At 40.8% G+C, this 22,532-nt stretch overlaps 1 protein-coding gene and 1 long non-coding RNA gene across 2 annotated transcripts in view; one reads left to right on the forward strand and one right to left on the reverse strand.

Annotated features, from left to right (window-relative positions):
• Nucleotides 1–22,532, forward strand: part of LOC148357486 (FRAS1-related extracellular matrix protein 2-like) — a 209,321-nt gene that overhangs the window by 101,585 nt on the left and 85,204 nt on the right. Inside the window, exon 3 of the mRNA XM_088346043.1 lies at nucleotides 11,655–11,801. Within this exon, the coding sequence (XP_088202169.1) occupies nucleotides 11,655–11,801 (147 nt within the window). The remainder of the gene's footprint in view (nucleotides 1–11,654; nucleotides 11,802–22,532) is intronic.
• Nucleotides 942–9,329, reverse strand: LOC148357489 (uncharacterized). Its single transcript, XR_015851472.1, has 3 exons — nucleotides 9,072–9,329; nucleotides 1,289–1,345; nucleotides 942–1,045 (listed from the first exon to the last, which is right to left on the reverse strand). It is a non-coding gene; the product is annotated as an uncharacterized LOC148357489 (long non-coding RNA).

Raw genomic sequence — 22,532 nt, forward strand, 5'->3', positions numbered from 1 at the left:
GCTTTTACACCAAACATAACATCTTGCATTGTTGGCAACGGTTCGATTTTGGTCTCATGTGACCAGAGCACCTTCTTCCACATGTTTGGTGTGTCTCCCACAAACTTTAAACAACGCTTTTTATGGATATCTTGAAGAAATGGCTTCCTTCTTGCTACTCTTCCATAAAGGCCAGATTTGTGCAGTATAAGACTAATTGTTGTCCTGTGGACAGATTCTCCCACCTCAGCTTTAGACCTCTGCAGTTCATCCAGAGTGATCATGGGCCTCTTGGCTGCATGATCCGTTTTCTCCTTGTATGAGCTGAAAGTTTCGGGGGACGGCCCGATATTGGTAGATTTGCAGTGGTCTGATACTCTTTCAATTTCAATATTATTGCTTGCACAGTGCTCCTTGGGATGTTTAAACCTTGGGAAATCTTTTTGTATCCAAATCCAGCTTTAAACTTCTTCTCTGAAATTTGTTTGCAGCACTGAAAGTAAAGGGGCTGAATAATTTTGCACACCCACTTTTTCGTTTTTTATTTGTTAAAAAAAAGTTTAAAGTATCAAATAAAGTGTGTTCATGATTGTGTACCTCTTATTGTTGATGCTTCACAAGAATTTACAGTTTTATATCTTGATGTTTGAAGTCTGAAATGTAGCAAAAGGTCACAAAGTTCAAGGGGGCCAAATAGTTTCACAAGCCACTGAATATATAAATATATATATAATATATATATATATATATATATATATATATATATATATATATATATATATATATATAAATATATATATATAAATATATATATATATATATATATATATATATATATATATATATATATATATATATATATATATATATATATATATATATATATATATATATATATATATATATATATATATGTAACCGCGGTGTACCTGTCCCACCAAAGATCCACATTCACGCTGGACTGGATGATGAGGTTTTTATTAGTTGCTGCAGATGAAATGAGTCACAACATTAGCTCTCTCCTGGCTTTGATCTCTTTTATCTCGTTGGCAGCTTGCTCTGTAGACTGGCCAAAGCATATAAAAGAGCTTTCTTTTCAATTTACATAAAATATATTTTAGAATATCACAATACATTTTTACATCCATTTTAACAAGATACTTTTAACAAGAGATCGTAGTGTTTTTTTTTACGTTTACAATGAATTCAACATTTTTTTCTTTAGTCTGAATTTTAACCAACATCATCTACAGTATATGAGAAAACAGATATAACAACAATAATGAGTATAAAAATGGATACAATTTACCTGCAGATGAAATGAGTCACAACATTAGCTTCTCTGCTGGCTTTGATCTCTTGATCTCTACAAGGGGAATAAACATTTTGGCACAAAGGAAATAACGCGAAAATAAATCCAAACAGCTTGACAACATCACATTACGGTGTATGTTGAGAGATTTGTCAGCTGTGGTTATAATGTTTAAAATTTACTTTTTTTTGTGGAGCACCAAAAGAGGTGTCTTACCGTTGGCAGCTTGCTCTGTAGACTGCCAACAAAACCCCGCCTTCCGGTCACATGTCAAAGGCCAAAACAAACCCTACCCATACCAGCAGGTGGCACTGACTCATCATTGCAGGACACTTACCAAAAACTATACACATATTTCAGCAGGAATTTCAATAAAACAAAAGTTATTATTACACCCGTTCCATATACATAAATGTATATATATACAGGACTGTCTCAGAAAATTAGAATATTGTGATAAAGTTCTTTATTTTCTGTAATGCAATTAAAAAAAACAAAAATGTCATACATTCTGGATTCATTACACATCAACTGAACTATTTCAAGCCTTTTATTATTTTAATATTGCTGAATTTGGCTTACAGCTTAAGAAAACTCAAAAATCCTATCTGAAAATATTAGAATATCATGAAAAAGTATACAAGTAGGCTATTCAACTAATCACCTGAATCATCTAATTAACTCGAAACACCTTGCGAGGGTTTTCTGAGCCTTAAAAACACTCAGCTTGGTTCAGTAAACTAAATCACAAGTATGGGGAAGACTGCTGATCTGACTGCTGTCCAGAGGACCATCATTGATACCCTCCTGATAGAGGGTAAGACACAAAAAGAAATTTCTCAAAGAGCAGGCTGTTCACAGAGTGCAGTTTCAAAGCATATCCACAAAAAGTCTGTTGGAAGGGAAAAATGTGGCCGGAAACGCTGCACAACCAAGAGTTGGTCCAGTGTGTCATCAAGTCCAGAGTAAATGCAACTGTGTACCAAGAGATTTTAGAGCACTACATGCTTCCATCTGCTGAAAAGCTCTATGGAGATGAGGATTTCATTTTCCAGCATGATCTGGCACCTGCCCACAGTGCCAAAACCACCAGTAACTGGTGCACTGACCATGGCATCACTGTCCTTGATTGGCCTGCTAATTCCCCTGACCTGAACCCCATCGAGAATTTGTGGGGTATCGTTAAGAAGAAGATGAAAGACACCAGACCTACAAATTCAAATGAGCTGAAGGCCGCTATCGAAGCATCCTGGGCATCAATAACACCTCAGCAATGCCACAGGCTGATTGCCTCCATGCCACGCCGGATTGATGCAGTAATCCGTGCAAAAGGATTCCCAACCAAGTACTGAGTGCATCAATGGACATTTTCAAATGTTTGATTTAGTTTTGCTGTTATAAAATTATTTTTTTACTTGGTCTGAGGAAGTATTCTAATATTTTGAGATAGGATTTTTGAGTTTTTTTCAGCTGTAAGCCAAAATCAGCAATATTCAAATAATAAAAGGCTTGAAATAGTTCAGTTGATGTTTAATAAATCCAGAATGTATGACATTTTTGTTTTTTTAATTGCATTACAGAAAATAAAGAACTTTATCACAATATTCTAATTTTCTGAGACAGTCCTGTATATATATATACTGTATATATATATATATATATATATATATATATATATATATATATATATATCATCTCATCTCATTAGCTGCATGGCTTATCCTCACTAGGGTCGCGGGGGTGCTGGAGCCCATCCCAGGAATCATTGGGCAGTGGGCAGGGGACACCCTGAACTGGTTGCCAGCCAATCACAGGGAACACGGGGACAGACATCTCACTCGCTCATTCACACCTAGGGACAATTTGGACCGGCCAATTCACCTGAAATGCATGTTTTTGGAATGTGGGAGGAAACCGGAGTGCACGGGGAGAACATACAAACTCCGCACAGTAAGGCCGGGAGCTGGATTTGAACCCACGCAGGAGGTTCCCACGACCACGTGTATATATATATATATATATATATATATATATATATATATATATATATATATATATATATATATATATATATAAATATATATATATATATAAATATATATATTGTCAGGTTTTCAATGTAAATCTCTTGAATTTCTGTCTCAAGGTAATTAGCTTGTTTTTATATTACTAAATATAAAAACGATGTTTCTCATACACACACACACATGAAGTAACGTTTCAACAACGAGTGTAATTATATCTCTTGTACGTTTATCAATCTTGTATTCTTTTATTTTTAAGTCGTGTACTTGTCTGTACTGATTCCTCTGATGTAAATAAACACTCCCTCTCTCGGTTTTGGGACCTCAGCCAGGAAGGACGTGAGTTCTTTGCTTCCACCATCATGTAGAATTAAACTACCGTATTTTCCGCACTATAAGGCGCACCTAAAAGCCTTTATTTTTTTCAAAAGCTGACCATGCGCCTTATAATACAGTGCGCCTTATTTATGGATCAATTTTAAAATTGCAAAGTTTTCCAACTAACTTGCAGCCGCCGACTCGATTTTCCCCCGAACGCCAAGTAGTACGCGGTGTATGCTGGGATTTATTTACCGGCGTTTTATTGGCTAACCAATGTGTCAATCATCATTTGAATCAATCACTATTGGCTAAAGTTATTCGGAGGTCAAGGGGCGGATCCTTTTTATCATTTACAGGCTGGCATTGGCTTAAACGGCAACACAAAGCCTGCAATTGGCCAAAACAACGGTGTATGCTGGGATTCATTTACCGGCGTTTCATTGGCTAACCAATGTGTCAATCATCATTTGAATCGATCACTATTGGCTAAAGTTATTCGGAGGTCAAGAGGCGGATCCTTTTTATCATTTACAGGCTGGCATTGGCTTAAACGGCAACACAAAGCCTGCAATTGGCCAAAAAAGATGAATGTTTATGGCACGTGGCTGACGGCATAGAGAAAGCATTTTTTTCTATTCTGTATTTGAAATTATTTTATTCTCTTGGATTTACTACCCTCACGGATATAAGAGGACATTGGCTGCACATTATTATGAACACAACGACTTCGGTGAGCTACTTCGGGTTTTATATTGTCCCTGTATCTTGTTTCAGACTGAACTCGATGTTTCTGTGATAAGCGGTGCAGATAATGGATGGAATGGAGTGTCTATTTTTAAATTAAACTCAATTCCAAGTGTTTATTGTCATATGCACAATAAAGTTGCGAGCGAAAAAGAAAATAGAAACTCAGGAATGGTTGGCATTTCTTGAATCCCAAGACTTGAACCTTCCGAATGATGGAACGATGCATTTGAGTGACATCGTACGGACACCGCATCCACACGTGTTCTCAACACGTATTTGCGTCTTTGCAAGCTTTGGGAATGTTAAGGGGGTAATAAGTTGGACTTAACTATCTGACTGTTTTGTCCACGTTCCCATTGTAGCGCCTTATAATCCGGTGCGTCTTATCTATGTTAAAAATTGGACCAAAAACATTTTATTCGGGGTGCGCCCTATAACCCGGTGCGCCTTATAGTGCGGAAAATACGGTATATACAATATACATGTATTTTATCTGCGCAAATATAGCCACTAAATAGTTTTAATAATGTCTATCCCTGACAATATATATATATATATATATATATATATATATATATATATATATATATATATATATATATATATATATATATATATAACGACCCGAAGCACTCGGCCAGGAAAACCAAGGACTGGCTCTGTAAGAAAAATATTAAGGTTCTAGCATGGCCCAGCCAGTCTCCAGACCTGAAACCAAATCCAGCTACCAGACTTCCTGTGCGTATCATGCATGTTCTCCCCGTGTTTGTGTAGGTATCCTCCAGGCACTCTGGCTTCCTCCCACATTCCACAAGCATGCATGTCAGAATAATTAGCCAGTTCACACTGTCCCTAGGTGTAAATGAGTTGTCGGCTGTTGTCTGTCATAGAGTGCCCTGCGACTGCCTGGCAACCAGTTCATTGTGTCCCCTGCCCACTGCCTGAAGATGGGATAGGCTCCAGCACCCACGCGACCCTACTGTGGATAAACTGTGCTGATAATGGATGGATTGAGGATGTTCTCATCTGCTTCTAGATGCGCACAGGGCTTGATTAATAGATACGTCCTGAATCTGTTTGGCGAATGTCATCAAATTCCGGTGCTAAAAGTGAAGCTTCTTCAATTGTATTCGGCCGTTGTTAACCTATCCTTGCTCAGCGAGTTTGGCTGCCGTCGAAAGGATTCACAAACTCGTCTGCAGTAGATTTGCCCTTTTTCGAATATATTCTTCCGACCGCCCGAGGAGGCTCACAGGTCAGAAGGAAAGAAACGTGCTTGGCTATAAACACGCTTGAGCACTAATGGAGCCCTCCGTGTCAGCATCTTGAGGAAATGGAAACGCTAGTGAATGGACGCTTTACTGACCGGAACATCTCGGATGAGGCGAGAGGACCCCAGTCGAGCTTAACGCAAACAGTGACAATCCAATGAACCTTGCAAGGTTTTTTTCTTTTTGCTTCACACTATTTTTTCCAAGCTGCCAGACGTCTGGCGCTAACACCCGGGTCTTCGTGACTCTTAGGAAGCAATTATTTTGGCAGCCTGCTGGAGCTTGATACATCAAACTGGAATACGGTGAAGCATCATTTATCGCAGGTTACCTTTCAAACAGAATGTTTGAAGTGGAGATTGTATTACTTTTTTATGTCACAGTAAACCTCCAGGATACAGCACAAATTCCTTCTGTGGGGATCACTAAGTCAAATTTCCATATAGCGAGGGGATACAAATTCTAATTAGCTTCAAACCCCTTCTGAGGTGGGGTCTATTGTATTATACAATGAAATTCTTTTGTGGGTGCAGAGAGTTTTGTCGACATTATGGAGTTGAGAAACTTGAAATTGCAAGAAAATTTACATTTCATTATTTTGCAGATAGTTTTATCTACGTGAACATACTAAACGGCAACATTATCAATTCACAGAGAAAGAAGCCAATCTGAATGCAAAACACAATCCACGATGCAAATCAGTGAAGTAGCGAGACCGTGAACAGTGATCGCTGTTACAGCAAGTGTTCAATGTATTCTTTTTCCTTTCTATTAATTTTTGCATCGCCAATATCAAACTTCACCTGGTCTGAGAAACGTAAGGGGTCTCTGCATATTTTTGGATCGCTGCATCAAAAGATTGGGATGAATGGATGCAGTTCAGACGGGAAACATTGAGCTTTTGATGTTAATTAGAAGCCAAGCAGTCGGATCCATCCAGTGTCAGGCTCGGCCGTCTTCCGTACCTCCCACAGACACAAAGTAGCTAGCTTCAAAAGCACTTTATCTTAGGAGGCTTCTTCTGACCTTTCTAAAACTTTGCCTTTTATGTTTAATAGAGACTGAATTATCCACAGGAAAACTCAGCTTGTATTTATTTTTACCAACCTTGTCAGTCACAGATTGATCTTGACTCTTATTTTAAAGATTTCAATGATGTCTATCAGGATCTAGCATGCATATCCCCTCTTAGTGGGCGGCTACTTGGGGAGAGTGACTCGAGAGCACCCACATGCGCGTAACCAGTCCCTCGATGAAAAAAAGTCCCATTGATACCATTTAAAAATGCAATTTATATTTAAAGTCTTGAATGGCAGAGATCATCGTACCATTAATCACCAGTCTTCAAAGTCAGAGGGATAGAATTTTACCCAAACTGGAAGATTTTAGACCTTCGAATGTGTTAAGATCTCGGGTGTTATTTTTGTCTCTGTGCTAGATTTTATTACACTTATCCAAACTATAACAAGAGTTGTTTTTTTATGTGAAAAATACAACTACTAGCAGCAAAGTATGGAATCATCAGTCTTGGACAAGTACCTTATTTTCCGCACTATAAGGCGCACCGGGTTATAGGGCGCACCCCGAAAAAATAGTTTTTGGTCCTATATTTGACATACAGAAGACGCACTGGATTATAAGGCGCTACAATGGGAACGTCGACAAAACAGTCAGATAGTTCAGATAGTTCACGTATTAACCCCTTATCACTACACAGCATTATCTCCAGACAGAAGAGCATTTTCAGCGACAGACTGCTGTCACTGTCTTGTACTACGGACAGACTGAAGAGATCTTTTCTTCCTCATGCCATGAGGCTCTTTAACTCTACCCGGCAGATTAAACCACACCACCTACATTGCATATTACCAAATCTTACTGCAATACGTATTCTGTGTAGCACTATTTAGTTATTCTATATAACACGCTCCAGTGGGCATTTGCACGTCACACTGGGTATTTGTATATTGTATTCTTTTTGCTTTGTTATTGTATTGTTCTCAGCTCAGGGATGCTGCTGGAAATGTGAATTTCCCTTCGGGGATGAATAAAGTATCTGTCTATCTATCTATTTATCTTAACATTCCCAAAGCTTGCAAAGACGCAAATACGTGTCGAGAACACGTGCGGATGCGGTGTCCGTACGATGTCACTCAAATGCATCGTTCCATCATTCGGAAGGTTAAAGTCTTGGGATTCAAGAAATGCCAACCATTCCTTAGTTTCTATTTTCGCTCGCAACTTTACTGTGCATATGACAATAAACACTTGGAATTGAGTTTAATTTAAAAATAGACACTCCATTCCATCCATTATCTGCACCGCTTATCACAGAAACATCGAGTTCAATCTGAAACAAGATACAGGGAAAATATATAGCCGAAGTAGCTCACCGAAGTCGTTGTGTTCAATATTAATGTGCAGCCATGGTCCTCTTATATCCGTGAGTTTAGTAAATCCAGGAGAATAAAATATTTACAAATACAGAATAGTAAAAAAATGCTTTCTGTATGCCGTCAACCATATGCTATACGCATTCATCTTTTTCGGCCAATTGCAGGCTTTGTTTTGCCGCTTCAGCCAATGCCAGCCTGTAAATTATAAAAAGGATCCGCCCCTTGACCTCCGAATAACTTTAGCCAATAGTGATCGATTCAACTGATGATTGACACATCTTTTTCGGCCAACTGCAGGCTTTGTTTTACAGCTTAAGCCTATGCCAGCCTGTAAATGATAAAAAGGATCTGCCCCTTGACCTCCGAATACCTTAAGCCAATAGTGATCGATTCAAATGATGATTGACACATTGGTTAGCCAATGAAACGCCGGTAAATAAATCCCAGCATACACCGCGGACTACTTGGCGTTCGGGGGAAAATCTAGTCGCGGCTGCAAGTTAGTTGGAAGACTTTGCGATTTAATATTGATCCATGAATAAGGCACACTGTATTATAAGGCGCATGGTCAGCTTTTGAAAAAAAATAAGACTTTTAGGTGCGCCTTATAGTGCGGAAAATACGGTACTCACTCCGACATTTTGTCCTGTAGAACAAACTCAGATAAAAAGCATGAAAAATTGATATACAGTGGAACCTCAGTTCTCGACCATAATCCGTTCCATTTCTTTGCACAAAAACCGATTTGTACGATCACCAAAGCTGTTTTTTCCCATTAAAAGTAATGTAAAATTGTTTTAATCCGTTCCAACACCCTGAATGTTTATCTTGAATATTTAACGTAAAGCTAACCCAGGCTAATCGTTCGTTCGCGTTAGCGTAATCTTCCGTACGAAAGATTACGCTAACATGAACGTGTAAAAAAATCAGGTCGTTTACACGTCATTTAGCACCCGGGTCTCCACAACAATTGGTGAGCGGTTAAAGGATAAAGAAAATAATTATGAATAGGATTTCTTACCGGTCGGCAGAAGCCATGCTGTATTCCTGAAAGAAGGGAAACTCGCACACCTTTTTCATATTTTGCTATTATTTCTTTCTTAAATGCAATAGTTGTACGCACTACTCCTCTATTTTCACCTGTAGCAACTTTGCTGCTTGCACCAACCTTCTTCCGAGGCATAATTAGGGGTTAAAACACTCCCTTCACCGCTTTTGAAAAACGAAAACAGAAAAGGAGTGCGCGTTGCCGTGACAACAGTTCTTCACGAGGGGTGGGGGCAATCTACACTCGTACGCTGCTCAGCGTCGCCCCCTAGCATACCGGTGTTAGAACTCCGATTTTTTGAACGAAAAGCGAAGCAAGAATTTCTCGAAATTTTTGGTCGAGAACCGATTTGTTCGAACTGAGAGGCGTTCGAAAACCGAGGTTCCACTGAAGTTTTTTTTCAAAAGTGCAACACCTTGGCATTTAGAGACACTAAAATAAATTAAAAAAAACATTGTTGTGGTTAGTAAATGCTACTTTAATAGGGAAAAATAAATGGAATCATGTAAAACAGACAAATAAATAACAATCAAAACATATCACTACTATTTAGTTGCACCACCTTTGGCTTTTATGACTGAAGCATGGACTTGAAGAGTAACAAACAGTATTCTTCATCAATCTGGTGCCAACTCTCTTTGATTGCGATTGTCAGATCATATTTGCAGGTCGGAGCCTGGATGTGGACATTTTTTTCAATTTCCACCACAGATTTTAAATTGGGTTTAGATCTGGGCTATTTGCAGGCCATGGCATTGACTGGATGTGTCTTTCTCTAAGGAATTCTTTCACACTGTTAGCTCTGTTGCATAATGCATTGTCATCTTGGAAAATTAGTTTATAATCCCCAAACTTTCTTTTTGATTGAAGGAATGAGAAAGCTTTCCAAAATTCCAATGTAAAAGTGTGCATTTATTGCAGATTTGACAACAGCCATGTCCCCAGCGCCTTTGCATGACATGCAGCCCCATATCATTAAGGACGGGGAATTTTAATGTTTTATTTCGGCAGTCCTCTTTGTAAATCCCAAACAAAAGTTCCAGCATTATCACCTTGTCCAATGCAGATTCTTGACTCATCACTGAGGACAACCTTCATTCAGTCATCCACAGTCCATGATTGCCTCTCTTCAGCCCATTACAATCTTGTTCTTTTCTGTTTAAGCGTCAACGATGGTTCCCTTTTTGCTTTCCGATATGAAAATCTCATTTCCTTTTGGTTATTTTGCACAGTTCTGTAACATATATTGGCTTCCACCTTCCTCCCATTTCCTCTTGTTGTGCGTTTTCTGTTTTCAAGACATATGACCTTTGGTTGTTTGTCTTGATTCCTACACGTCTTCGTTTGCCTACCAGTACGCTTTACTTTACCAACCTTCACATGCTGTTTGTACTTGGTCTAAATCTTCGATACAGCTTACTGTGGATTGTTCACATCTTTGGCAACTATACAAGTAGAATTACCCTCTTCAAGAGCCATGTTGGAGCCATGAGTCTTGCCAATCCACTTAGTCCAGGAGCCCTCCAAGGTGTGATAATTGAACTGTTCTTAGCCACTGACTAACAAGTAGACTTAATCTAAGCCAGGTGCCCCATTAAGGAAAGGAAATTGACTGGGTGTGTCCTTATTTTATGCTCAAAATGCACTGATTCCAATTTTTCTTCCTCAGAATTTAGTGATTCCATATTTATTTTCCTGCACTTGCCTTTACTAATCATTGCAATGTTTTTTATTAATGTTTCTTTTTATTTCATATCTTGTTATACTACTGTATAATTACAAAAATGGAATTCATTTATTTATTCATCTCAGGCAAATACTGAGGTATGCTTTTATCTCCTCTTGTTTGATTATAATTCCTTCTTCTGGGTTCCCTAAAAAGAATGTCACATGTAATTGTTTTTTATCTTTTGAGGAATATAGCTAGAGTCGTGCATGTCCACGATCGCCACGATGACCTGAATCAAGTTCTTGCAAAGTTCATACATTGTTCATGCATAAGTTCAGTGTTTCTGCAATTAAGTGTTCTGATATATATATTAAAAAAAGCACTGAAGTGAAAAGTTCTGCTTGCAATGCATCCTTTCACAAAAAGCTGTTTTCCTCAAAAGTTTTCTTGGAAACGAATGATTTCAAGAACCTTACAAGTGTTCAGCTGTTGTTTACTACACAATGCTAAAGGATAGAAGCATACTTTTTTTCTAATGAAGGATTAGGGTCCAATCTCTCTTTCCATGTGTCCTATGCCTGTATAGTTACAGAGCTAAATTTTGTTTGGGCCTTCAAAAATGTGTCAAAATGCAGAAAATTGGCTGTTACCAGCAGCACTTCCCATTTGAGAGAAACATCTGGCACTGAATGAGTTAATGGTAAACTTTATTTTTACTTCTCACTTGTTACTGTATTTCATTTTACTGTTCTACGTCATACATTTTACTTTCATTTTTTTTTTTCATATTGAACATGTTTTTTGGGATACTTTGAGATGCATTTCAATGTCTGAAATGTGCGATACACATTGATTTTGATTCCATTTCACTGTTATTTTTTCTGTAGGTGGGAACAAACTGAAAAACCAACATTTCCATATTAACTGGGCGTGGGTGTCACTGGAGAAGTCCCACTACGTCGTGGACGAGGATCTCAAGTTCCTGGAGGTGATGCTGAAACGTCGAGGCTATTTGGGGGAGACCTCCTTCGTGAGTAAGTCCAGAGTCCGAACATTAAAGACCTCAAATAAATACATTTTAAAGGAAGTAAATACAGAAACATGCACAATTAAAAAAATATATATATTAAAATGCACATATACATTATTTGAATGGACACAATGTGGTACATAATATTTTATAAAAAAATATATTTTTATAAGGTAAGATGCCACAAAGAACACTTAAGAAAAAGTGACAAAACTAAAACTACCTTTTTTATTTATTTTAAAAAGCCTTTTAGTTATGTTGGTTGGATTAAAACGGACTGCGGACCAATATGTGGCCAGCTGGTCATAATTTTCCCGCTCACTGATTCAAATTACTTTTTATCCAGCTTATGGCTGCATTAGCAAAAAATATGAGCTAAATCCTGCAAAGAAACAAACATTAGTCACTTTCAACTGTGTTCATGTGCTAGCATTAGTACTTGGGGTCTAAGACACTAGCATTAAATACAAAATTATTTAACATGAACTACTAAAGTAATGCTAAGCTTACCTCCCAAGTCCTGTTATTAGCCAATTCCTGTTATTAGTGCAGCTATTAGCAACTTTAGCAAACTGATACTGTAAAAGCATGAGTACGCAAAGTCGATGACACTAGCACTAGCTGCTAAATTATTTTGCATAAATACTAAAGTGATGCTAAACAAGCCAACAAAGTGGGTAGTTGCTGCATTAGCGAAATATTAGCTAAATCCACAAAATACACCTTTATTCGCAGCAGTGTCCACAATTAATGCAGTGAAGGTTAGTTAATGATACCAACTAGCCACCCAAGTTATGTTATTAGACATAGCGGCTAGCGCCCATATTAGCAAAAATATGAGACTGCCTGAAAGGAAAAGTATTAGCCAGAGACGATCCAGCGCCAAAAGTTTTTTTTTTTTCATTCTCATATTCTCGTATACTTTTTCTGCTCATACGCCATACGAGCCCTCTGAAGCACTCTACAGATTAATAAAGTGATAAAGATCAAGTGAACACGATAAACTTTCTGTCCACTGATGGAAAGATCACACTTTCAAACAAGACTCGTCCCGAAAATTTTGTCTTACAAGCCCCTTAACGGTTATTGGAGCTTTTATGTTGTGTCTTACTTGCTAGATTGCCTCAAGTCACCCCAGCGTGTGATTGGCCCTCCAGAAATTAATAACAGACATTTTTTAACAAAAAGGTAAAATGTTTGAAGAACTGCCAAAACAATGAAATATGTTTGCTGCTTAGTTTCATCAGGATAAAGCGCTGTCACACTACCATTAAAGTGACATTGTGTAATAATTCACTGCTAAAGGCCGTTGTAGCTTAGAATTGAGCTGAAGCGCGTGCATTTGAAAGAAGACACACGACAGAAGCCCGAAGGATACCACTTGGCCATATTTCATAGCCTAATTCCCAATTTTCTCGCATAAACAAGGATTCATTTCAGACAGCGACAGGACATAATAGCTGCTGTTTATCCCTGCAAGCAACAACAAAAGACAAAAGTGAGTCAGTCATACCCGAAGCGGCTGAAAAGAACCATTAGCGCAAGTTGGTCAGAACTGGCGTAACTTTACCGAGGAGACGAAGGTACTAAAAAGGCCAGTAAAAGATTGCATTCGTCAAGCATTGGGACCCTGAATAACAAAACTAGGTGGCTTACATCATTGGATAAAGAAAGTAAAGGTGGAAATAAAAGTCTAAGACGCCTGAGTGATAAATCTAAGTGACCTTCACTTGTAATGACCTGCTGTGAAAGTATTAAGCAGCCTTTATTTTACACATCGTAGCTAACAACAACCTACAGCGATGAGCCATAGCTTGTAGTCCACATGACCAGCGAGAAAAAAGAAACGGTGGAAAATAAATCATTAACTGAGCGATGTTCGAATGCATGAACAGCTTTGGAAGGCGAGTTAGACTGAAAGACGAAGCAGAATTAGTTTAGAATAAATAGCAGCAGAAGTGAGCCATAGCCTGGAGACAAGTGGCCAGAGAAGGAAACAGGGGAAAAGTAAATGGCTAAGAGAAGCAAGCTTGATTTACACATACCAGCTAACAATAACAGTAGTGGCTCGGCGTGAGCCATAGCCCACAGCCAAGTGGCTAAGATGAGTTGCTAGAGAAGGAAACCATGGGGAAAAAAGTGAAAAATGTGTTAATTAGGTAACATGGCAACCATGACATATGGAGCTCACCTCTGTGCAGTAATTGGTCGTTTGTGCTAAAAGCACCACTAGACCCAGCTAGCTTTGCAAAATTGTCACTTGGGCTTCTGTGGTATATAAATGGGAGTTTCTTCAATTCAGAGATTCTGATCTACTTTATTGTCATTCTAGTACACGTGTATACAGAACGAAATGTCGATACATCTGACCCGCACAGTTTCCTTGAATGTACAGATATAAATAAAATGTAGTATTGAGTTTGAGTATTGAGTACTAATAATATACAAACTAATTATGGCTATGTATAGTATTTTACAGTAGTGCAAAGAGTGCAAGAGGAGCAGCTAACCAGATGTGCAAAATGGGCAGTCAGGTAAACAAGTCAGGTAAACAGTAACAATAACACTGTAGTACAATAGTGCAGAGGAGAACAGATGTGCAAGGGGTGGCTAGCCATAAAGAACTGCCAGTAGTGCAAAAAAGTCAAACAAAACCAACAGATGTACAGATTAGCAGCAGTTTAGATTTACTATGTGTTTGATTGACCATTTAACTGTCTAATGGCCAGGGGGACAAGACTATTGTGGTACCTGGTGGTCCTGCACCGCACACTGCAGTACCTCTTCCCAGAGGCTAGCAGAGTGAACAGTCCATGATGGGGGTGAGAGGGGTCCCTGATAATGTTCTTGGCTTGGGATAGGCAGCGCTTCTGGCCAATGTCCTGAATGGAGGGGAGAGAAGTCCCGATGATTTTCTCTGCTGTCGTCGTCACCCTCCTCACACTACCCCAGTCGGAAGCGCTGCAGCTTCCACAACACGCAGAGATACAGCTGGTCAGGATACTCTCTATGGTGCCCCTGTAGAATGTGATGAGGGAGGGTGGGGGCAGGTGGGCTCTCCTCATCCTCCGCAGGAAGTACAGGTGTTGCTGTGCCCTCTTCACCAGTGATGCAGTGTTCACGGACCAGGTGAGTTTGTTTGTGATGTGCACCCCTAGGAACTTGATGCTGCTGACAAGCTCCACAGCCTTGTTGTTGATGAAAGAGTGGGGCATGGTTGGGCTGGTTTTTCCTGAAGTCGATAGTGATCTCTTTAGTTTTGTCAACATTCAGGACCAGGCTGTTGTCCCTGCACCAGCCCACCAACTGCTCCACCTCCTCTCTGTAGGCCAGGTCAGTTTCGTCCCTGATGAGGCCCACCACTGTTGTGTCGTGCGCAAACTTCACGATGTCGTTTGTGGCTGACCTAGGGACGCAGTCATGTGTTATCAGGGTGAACAGCAAGGGGCTCAGGACACAGCCTTGGGGGGAGCCCGTGCTGAAGGTAATGACATCGGAGATGTTCTGACCAATCCGGACTGACTGGGGTCTGTCAGTGAGGAAGTCCAGCAGCCAGTTCCGCAGGGGGGTGTTGAAACCCAGGAGTCTCATTTTGTCTACCAGGTGTTGTGGGATGATGGTGTTGAATGCTGAACTGAAGTCCAGGAACAGCATCCGCACATGGGTGTTCTTCTCCTCTAGGTGTGTCAGGCTCAGGTGAAGCGCAGAAGAGATGGCATCCCCGGTGGAGCGGTTTGTCCGGTAGGCAAACTGAAAGGGGTCGAGTGAGGAGGGGAGCCTGGAGGTGATGTGCTCTTTAACCAGTCTCTCAAAGCACTTCATTATGATGGGAGTCAGTGCAACGGGCCGGTAATCGTTCAATGATAAGATCTGGGGGTTCTTTGGCACTGAGATGATGGTGGCAATCTTAAAGCATGATGGTACCGTGGCTTGGTCTAGCGTGGTGTCTGCCAGCTGATCGGCGCACTCCCTAAGGACCCGCCCTGGAATGAGCTTTCCGTGTGTTGGCCCTTCTCAGGGTCTTCCTCACGTCAGTTGAGTCCAGGAGGAGTGCTCTTTCGTCCTGATGTGGAACCGCTTTCGCTGCAGGGGTGCCATTTTGTGCCTCGAACCTCCCAAAGAAGTTGTTGAGGTCATTCAGAAAGTCCATGCTAGTGTCCTGCACTGGGGCGGTGGTTGGCTTGTATCTGGTGATGGCCTGAATGCCTGTCCACATATCCCTAGTGTTGGTTGTGCTGAGGAAACGGTCCTGGATTTTTTGACTGTGCGATCGCTTTGCTAGTCTGATAGCACGGTTCAGGTTAGCCCTCGCTAAACTCAGCTCCTCCTCGTCACCAGATTTAAAGGCAAGGTTCTGTGCCTTTAGCAATTTGCGTATCTCAGCAGTCATCCAGGGCTTCTGATTGGCACGGGTGCAGATGGTTTTAGTGTTGCTGACGTCTTCTGCGCATTTACTGATGTAGGCTGACATAGACATGGCGTACTCATCTATGTTTATTTTGTTGTTGTAAGTGGCAGCCGATTTAAACATGTCCCAATCTGTGCATTCAAAGCAGTCCTGTAGTGCCTCCATTGCCCCCTCAGTCCACACCCTCACCTGCTTCATTGTAGGTTTTTCTCTGGTCAGCAGGGGCTTGTATGCAGGAATTAGCATAACAGAAAGCTGATCTGATGAGCCAAGGTGGTGTCGGGGGGCTGCTCTGTATGCTCCTCTGATATTTGTGTAGGCCAAGTCTAATGTGTTCCTACCTCTTGTAGCAAAGTTGACATGCTGGTGGAAATGCGGGAGAACTGTTTTCATGTTGGCCTGGTTAAAGTCCCCCGCCGCAATAAAAATGCATTCGGTGTAAGCATGCTGCAGTTCACTCACAGTTCGCTAGAGAACGTCCATTGCCTCCTTTGTATTAGCGCTGGGGGGCACATACACGGCAGTAATGATGGTAGCACTAAACTCCCTCGGTAGGTAGAAGGGTCTGCTGATCACCATCAAAAGTTCAATGTCTCGTGAGCAGTGATTCGAGATTATCCTAGCATTTCTACACCAGTTGTTGTTGGTATAAATGCATAGTCCGCCACCCCTGCTCTTACCGGTGAGCTTGCCGCTTCTATCAGCGCGGAAAGCAGTTAGCCCCACAATGCTAACAGCGTCATCCAGGATAGATGAGTTTAGCCATGTCTCCGTCAGAATTATAGCGCAACAGTTCGTCATCTCGCGGTTCGATGGAAGTTCCACTTGTAAATGGTCCAGTTTGTTGTCCAGGGAGCGAACGTTGGAGAGGAAAATGGATGGGAGAGGCGTTTTGAAGGGTTTAGCCTTCAGCCTAGCCGTTAGCCCGGCCCGACAACCTCGCTTCCTCCTCCGGTCACAGCGCCTCCTCTTGCCACTTTTCTTCGTGCTTTGTAGGCCGCTGGGTCTTGTTGACGTAGCACTTTGAGGCTAAGTAAACACTCCAGAGTGGTTGTAGCAACGAGCGCTGGATTTCTGGATGTTCGCATATACAGCAAAAAACTGCGATCGTATATTAATCTGCAGTTAGAGTTGTCTTTGTTCGCCCTCAAAAACTGAGTCGAAGACTGGGGTTTTTGACCAAAATGTAGGAAACTGTAGGGAGCAGATGCAGCCGCAGCCGTACAGGGCGCCGCCAAGTTGTGTAGTTACACATTTCTAAACCTACAATGATGTTTGTGAGATATTAAATTTGTTTTTCGCTCATAAATTGTATTAATAGTATTTTATTTAAATAAATGTAATATGTTTACACCAATAGGCAGCAAGGCGGCGCAGTGGTTAGCGCGTGTGCGGCACAGTTCTGAGGTCATGAGACCAAACCTCCAGTGTGGAATTTGCATGTTCTCCCCGTGCTTTCGTGGGTTTCTTCCGGGCACTCCGGTTTCTTCACACATTCCAAAAAGATGCATTTCAGGTTAATTGGCCGGTCCAAATTGTCCATAGGTATGAATGAGCGAGCGAATTGTCTGTCCGTGTGTGCCCTATATAATAAGTGTGTGGACCTTTAAAATGATAACAATATCTTCTATTGCAAGCTCACAGGGGTCACATGGTGAAAAATAAAATTTTACTGGGGGCCGGCTAGTATGATAAAGAGAAAGAAAGAAAGAGAATGAAGGAGAGAAAGAGACCAAAATGGAGAGGAAGAGAGAGAAAAAAATGAGAGAGGGGAGAAATAGAAAAGGCAAGGGTAATAAATATAGAGAGAAAAAGAATACAAAGAGAGAAAATAAAAATAAAATAGAGAGAATCACAATGAGAGAGACAAAGAGATAGAACAAATAAAATAGAGAAAGAAAAAAGTAAGAAAGAAATCCAGTGACAGCGTCTTTGTGAGGGCCACCTGGCTTTAGTGACATCAAGTGGACATATTTAGAACTGCAGCTCATTTTTCTCTTGCACTTCTCTCAACATTGTCTCACGGGCTACATTATGGATTCTGTTAGTGGGACTGATCTGGTCCACGGGGCGCATGTTTGACACTGTTTTACTGTCTTTCTCCTTTTGCAATGTGCTGCTGGCCAAACTGAAAATAAAAAAATGAGGGTTCCTGGTCTCTAATGTATAAAAGAGAACAACAATACTATCTTCTTAACAGACTCATCAATAAGACCCCCTGTAACCATTAGTCAGAACTTTTTTTGGACATCTGCCCATGTTAGTCCCAAGCTGCCGGTGACGGTCGAGCTAAGGCCAATTATCTGTCTTGTCAGACCGCAGCCCGGGTTTGACCTTCAACGTTTGACGGTCGCCGCCACGCTTGCGGCAAGAGCGCTGAGGACACTAAATGTCGCACCGTAAGGCCGCTTGTTTCTTCCAAGTGACCGCAAAAGCGAGGCGCAATTAGCCCGCTTGTCACAATCGTGCAAAAACAAAAAATATTCACTTTGTTGGCTCCTTTATGAAGTTTTAAATGTTATTTTAAAGCGACTTTGTGTATCATTTAGCATTTCCTAGGGGTAAAAAACATAAATTATTTAAAAAAAAAACACTGATTTAAATAATAACAAGTATTTTTAAAGGTGTGAAGTGCATCTTTCGACGTTTCCTAAAAGGTTAATGGTTATTAGGTGTTAAAGATGTCCAACTAAGATCAATGAGGCTTTATGTTTTCAGTGTTTTCCTCGAATTGTGTGAGAGCCTGGTGGGTGGACAGGCTAGGGGGGTCCGTGGGTGAGTCCCTTCTGAAAATAAAAGTGGTACATTTTAAATTCGAACACTTTGGTCAGGTGTATTTTTTAAGCAAAATTAAGAAGCTAGATCTATAATTATTGTGTGCCCTTGTAAACTATTGAATCACTATTGAATACACTAGTTGTGAAATGCAATGACAACAAAACAAAAAATGAAAGGAGTTTAATGCAAAAAAAAAGTCACCATCGATCCATCCATCAGTCCATCCATCCATTATCTGTACCGCTTATCCGCAGTAGGGTCGCTGGGGTGCTGGAGCTCATCACAGCTATCTTCGGGCAATAGGCAGGGGACACCCTGAACTGGTTGCCAGCCAGCCGCAGGGCGCACAAGGACAGACAACTCACTTGCTCATTCAGACCTAGGGAAAATTTGGACCGGCCAATTAACCTGCCATGCAGGTCTTTGAAATGTGGGAGGAAACCGGAGGGCCGGGAGGAAACCCGCGCAAGCACAGGGAGAACATGCAAACTTCGCACAGGAAGGCTTGTGGCTGGATTTAATACCAGTACCTCAGAACTGTGCTGCTGACGCGCTAATTACTCAGCCGCCGTGCCACCACCATGGAAATCCAACTTGCCCCCAAGGGCAGTTGACGTAATGGTTCTCCGTCTTGCTGCTTTTAAAAAGCATACCCGACAAAAGAAACTGGTGCGGTTTGTTCACTTTGAGTCTCAGTAGTTTGTCTTTTTAATTTGTGTTTTTTAGCGCTTATTTTCAGTAGCAGTATAACACGTCAAAGCCAAGGCAAGGATTTCTATGGCCCCTGAAATGATCTTTATTCACTGTTGTATTATACATCAATAATTATATTTTTTCTTCTTATACTACCTATACTTAAAGAAGGATTTGTGTTTGTTTCACATATTTTTGGACCTTTGAAGTAACTTCAGCTCACTTTTGCTAAAATAGAATTCAAGAGCAATATCCAGCACGTAGATGTAAATTTCCTTAAATGGAGGATCAAAATGGTGAAAGTAAGAAAATGATTGTTTCAAATTCAGTCCAAATGCCAACCCAAACCCCCAAAAAGATTTTTAAAAAAGTGTATTTGAACCCATCTAAGAATTTCACATACTTGCATGTGGAAAAAAAGGAGCTGCAATGATGACTTTGACCAGAAGATGGCGTCAGCCGGTACAATGTTTCTGAAGTTACTTACACCACCTTAAACATTCCAGGATGAACATGTAACAAAAAACTTAAAACAAAGAAGTGAAAAAAGAATATTAGGATAAGTAATATTTAAAAGGTAGTGCTGGTACACTGGCATGAGTTGTGAAATAGTGCTTGACAGTTGTGTGACTGAATTTGGCCAATGCATATGGGTCAATCTCACATGATCTCATCAACACCGCTATGGAGCATTACCATATCCCACAGCACTTCAGGGGGAATGATCACCTTCTATTTCAGTGGCTTCAAGTAACTTCCAAACCACACAGTTCACCACCCAGTTCACCACCCAGTTCACCACCCAGTGGCGAGACATAGTCAAGGGGATCGTAACAGGTTGCACCATCTCCCCCATCCTGTTTTTTTGGGCATGAATCTACTCGTCCCTGCTGCGGTGAAGGAGTCCAGAGGGCTGATGATGGGGTCTGGCATTTCCCAACTTTCTCTGAGATGCATCATAGATGACTTCACCATTACAGTAGGAACCCATGTGCGAGCATGATAGATTCTGAAGGCACTTGACGAGTTAACAACCTGGGCTCGGATGAAATATAAGACGAAAATGTCAAGAAGCATGGTGATCAGGAGAGACAAGGTCACAAGCAGGTTCCAACTTCTAATCCAGATAGTACCATTTATTGAAGTGAACCTAATAAAATGCCTGGGACAGTGGTATGATTCATCCTTGGTGAAGAGAGGCAGCATTCCCATGACTGAAGAGTGGCTGATGAGTGGCTGCTAAGGGTCGAAAGATCAGGCCTTCCAGGCACGTTTAAGGCTTGATTATTTCAGCACGGTCTCCTACCAAGACTCCTGTGGCTGCTAAGGATCTATGAAATCCCTTTGACAGCGGTTGAAGGAATTGAGAGGAGGGGAAATAAACATCTCCACAAGTGGCTTGGGTTTCCATCAAGCTTCAAGTCATTAGGGCTCTACATCAGGTCGGGATAACTGCAGTTTTCCCTGTCCTCTGTAGTTGAAGAGTTCAAGGTGTAAAGCTGTCATGATCCTTAAAGATTGCAGCGACAAGATGGTTAGAGGCGCAGGCGTCATTACAAGATCTGGGTGTAAATGGGCAGCAGATAGCCAAATATAACAGGCAGAAGGCATGCTAAGGTCGAAAGATGATCGGAAATCCATGCATAGGGTAGCAGCGACTAGGGTCCTCCAGCTGGAGGAGGAGGGCAGGTGGTCCAGCGCCAGCGCTGTGGAGCTTCGACTCCAAGAAGCCTGGTTGAAGTGGGACCTTCAAACGCGCAGGATCACCTGAGGAGAACTGACCGTTCGGCTGAATCGCAAGGTTACAGTGTGTTTAGGGATGTGTACGATCATTAATTCTTAAAACTATGATGTCTAATAAATGTGAAGTCAGCATAGTATTGCATTGAACACCCTTGCCTTTCTTTCTGAGTAGATCATCAATTCATCAAGGTTGATTTTGTTGTAGCTATTTTCATATTAGGCAGCAAGTGCTCCAATATCAATAAAAGCAAAAGGGAAAGGAAATGTTAAATATTTCCACCTGTAGAAAAAAATAATCCAGGAATTGCATAAGTTTAACTTTTTGGGGGGAGACTCAGACTCATTTCTTCACCTGTTCTTTGAAATGAGAGCAAGGACTTTGAAATGGAAGTAGAGACAGGAGCGAACGGAGCTCCCGTGTAACGGAACTCAAATAAGATGGTCCGTGTTAGCATCCCCCAAAGGCTCAAGGAATGCTAACTTGGCAAAGAAAATGGATTCAGGAGAAAACTTTCAGGGCCTGTCTTGTTTGCATGCTGAGACAAAACAGACTTAAAAGTGACAGTGTATATTTTATAGCAACCTTTAGTTGTGTACAAATACTTTATTCGTTGAAATAAAACACTTGGCTATGGTTCGCCGCTAGCCGCTATTGTTTTTAGCTGCTACTGCTTCATCCTTAAGTGTTACTCGTTCCTCAACTGCTCATGCAAGCTAAAGTTGCCAAAATTTGTGATACAGGTATCTAGTTCTTGACATATTTGCCTTTTCCCCATAGTTTTCTTTTCTAGCCACTTATTTCACGACTTAATTTTTTGTTTTACTTTTTTACTTTCCAGTAGCTCCTCTCACTAGCTCTGACCAACTTTAGCTATTGGCTCTTTTTCAGTCACACCAGGTGTATCTATCTGCTCCTCGTATGTATAATAAAACTTACCATGTACAATTGTGACACTCGCTTTAGCTAGCTGCTAAAGTAAATGCTTACACCAGCTCAGACGAACAGAAAAATAATTTTAAAATGCTTAAGATAAATGATTAAAAATAAGTCTTTGGTGTGCTTTTATACAGTGCAGAAAAAAATGCAAGATTGGTACAATGAAAAAACACCCT

Source organism: Urocampus carinirostris, chromosome 10 (assembly GCF_059441175.1).
Source record: "Urocampus carinirostris isolate Australia breed hairy pipefish chromosome 10, RoL_Ucar_1.0, whole genome shotgun sequence".
NCBI classification, from domain to species: Eukaryota; Metazoa; Chordata; class Actinopteri; order Syngnathiformes; family Syngnathidae; genus Urocampus; species Urocampus carinirostris.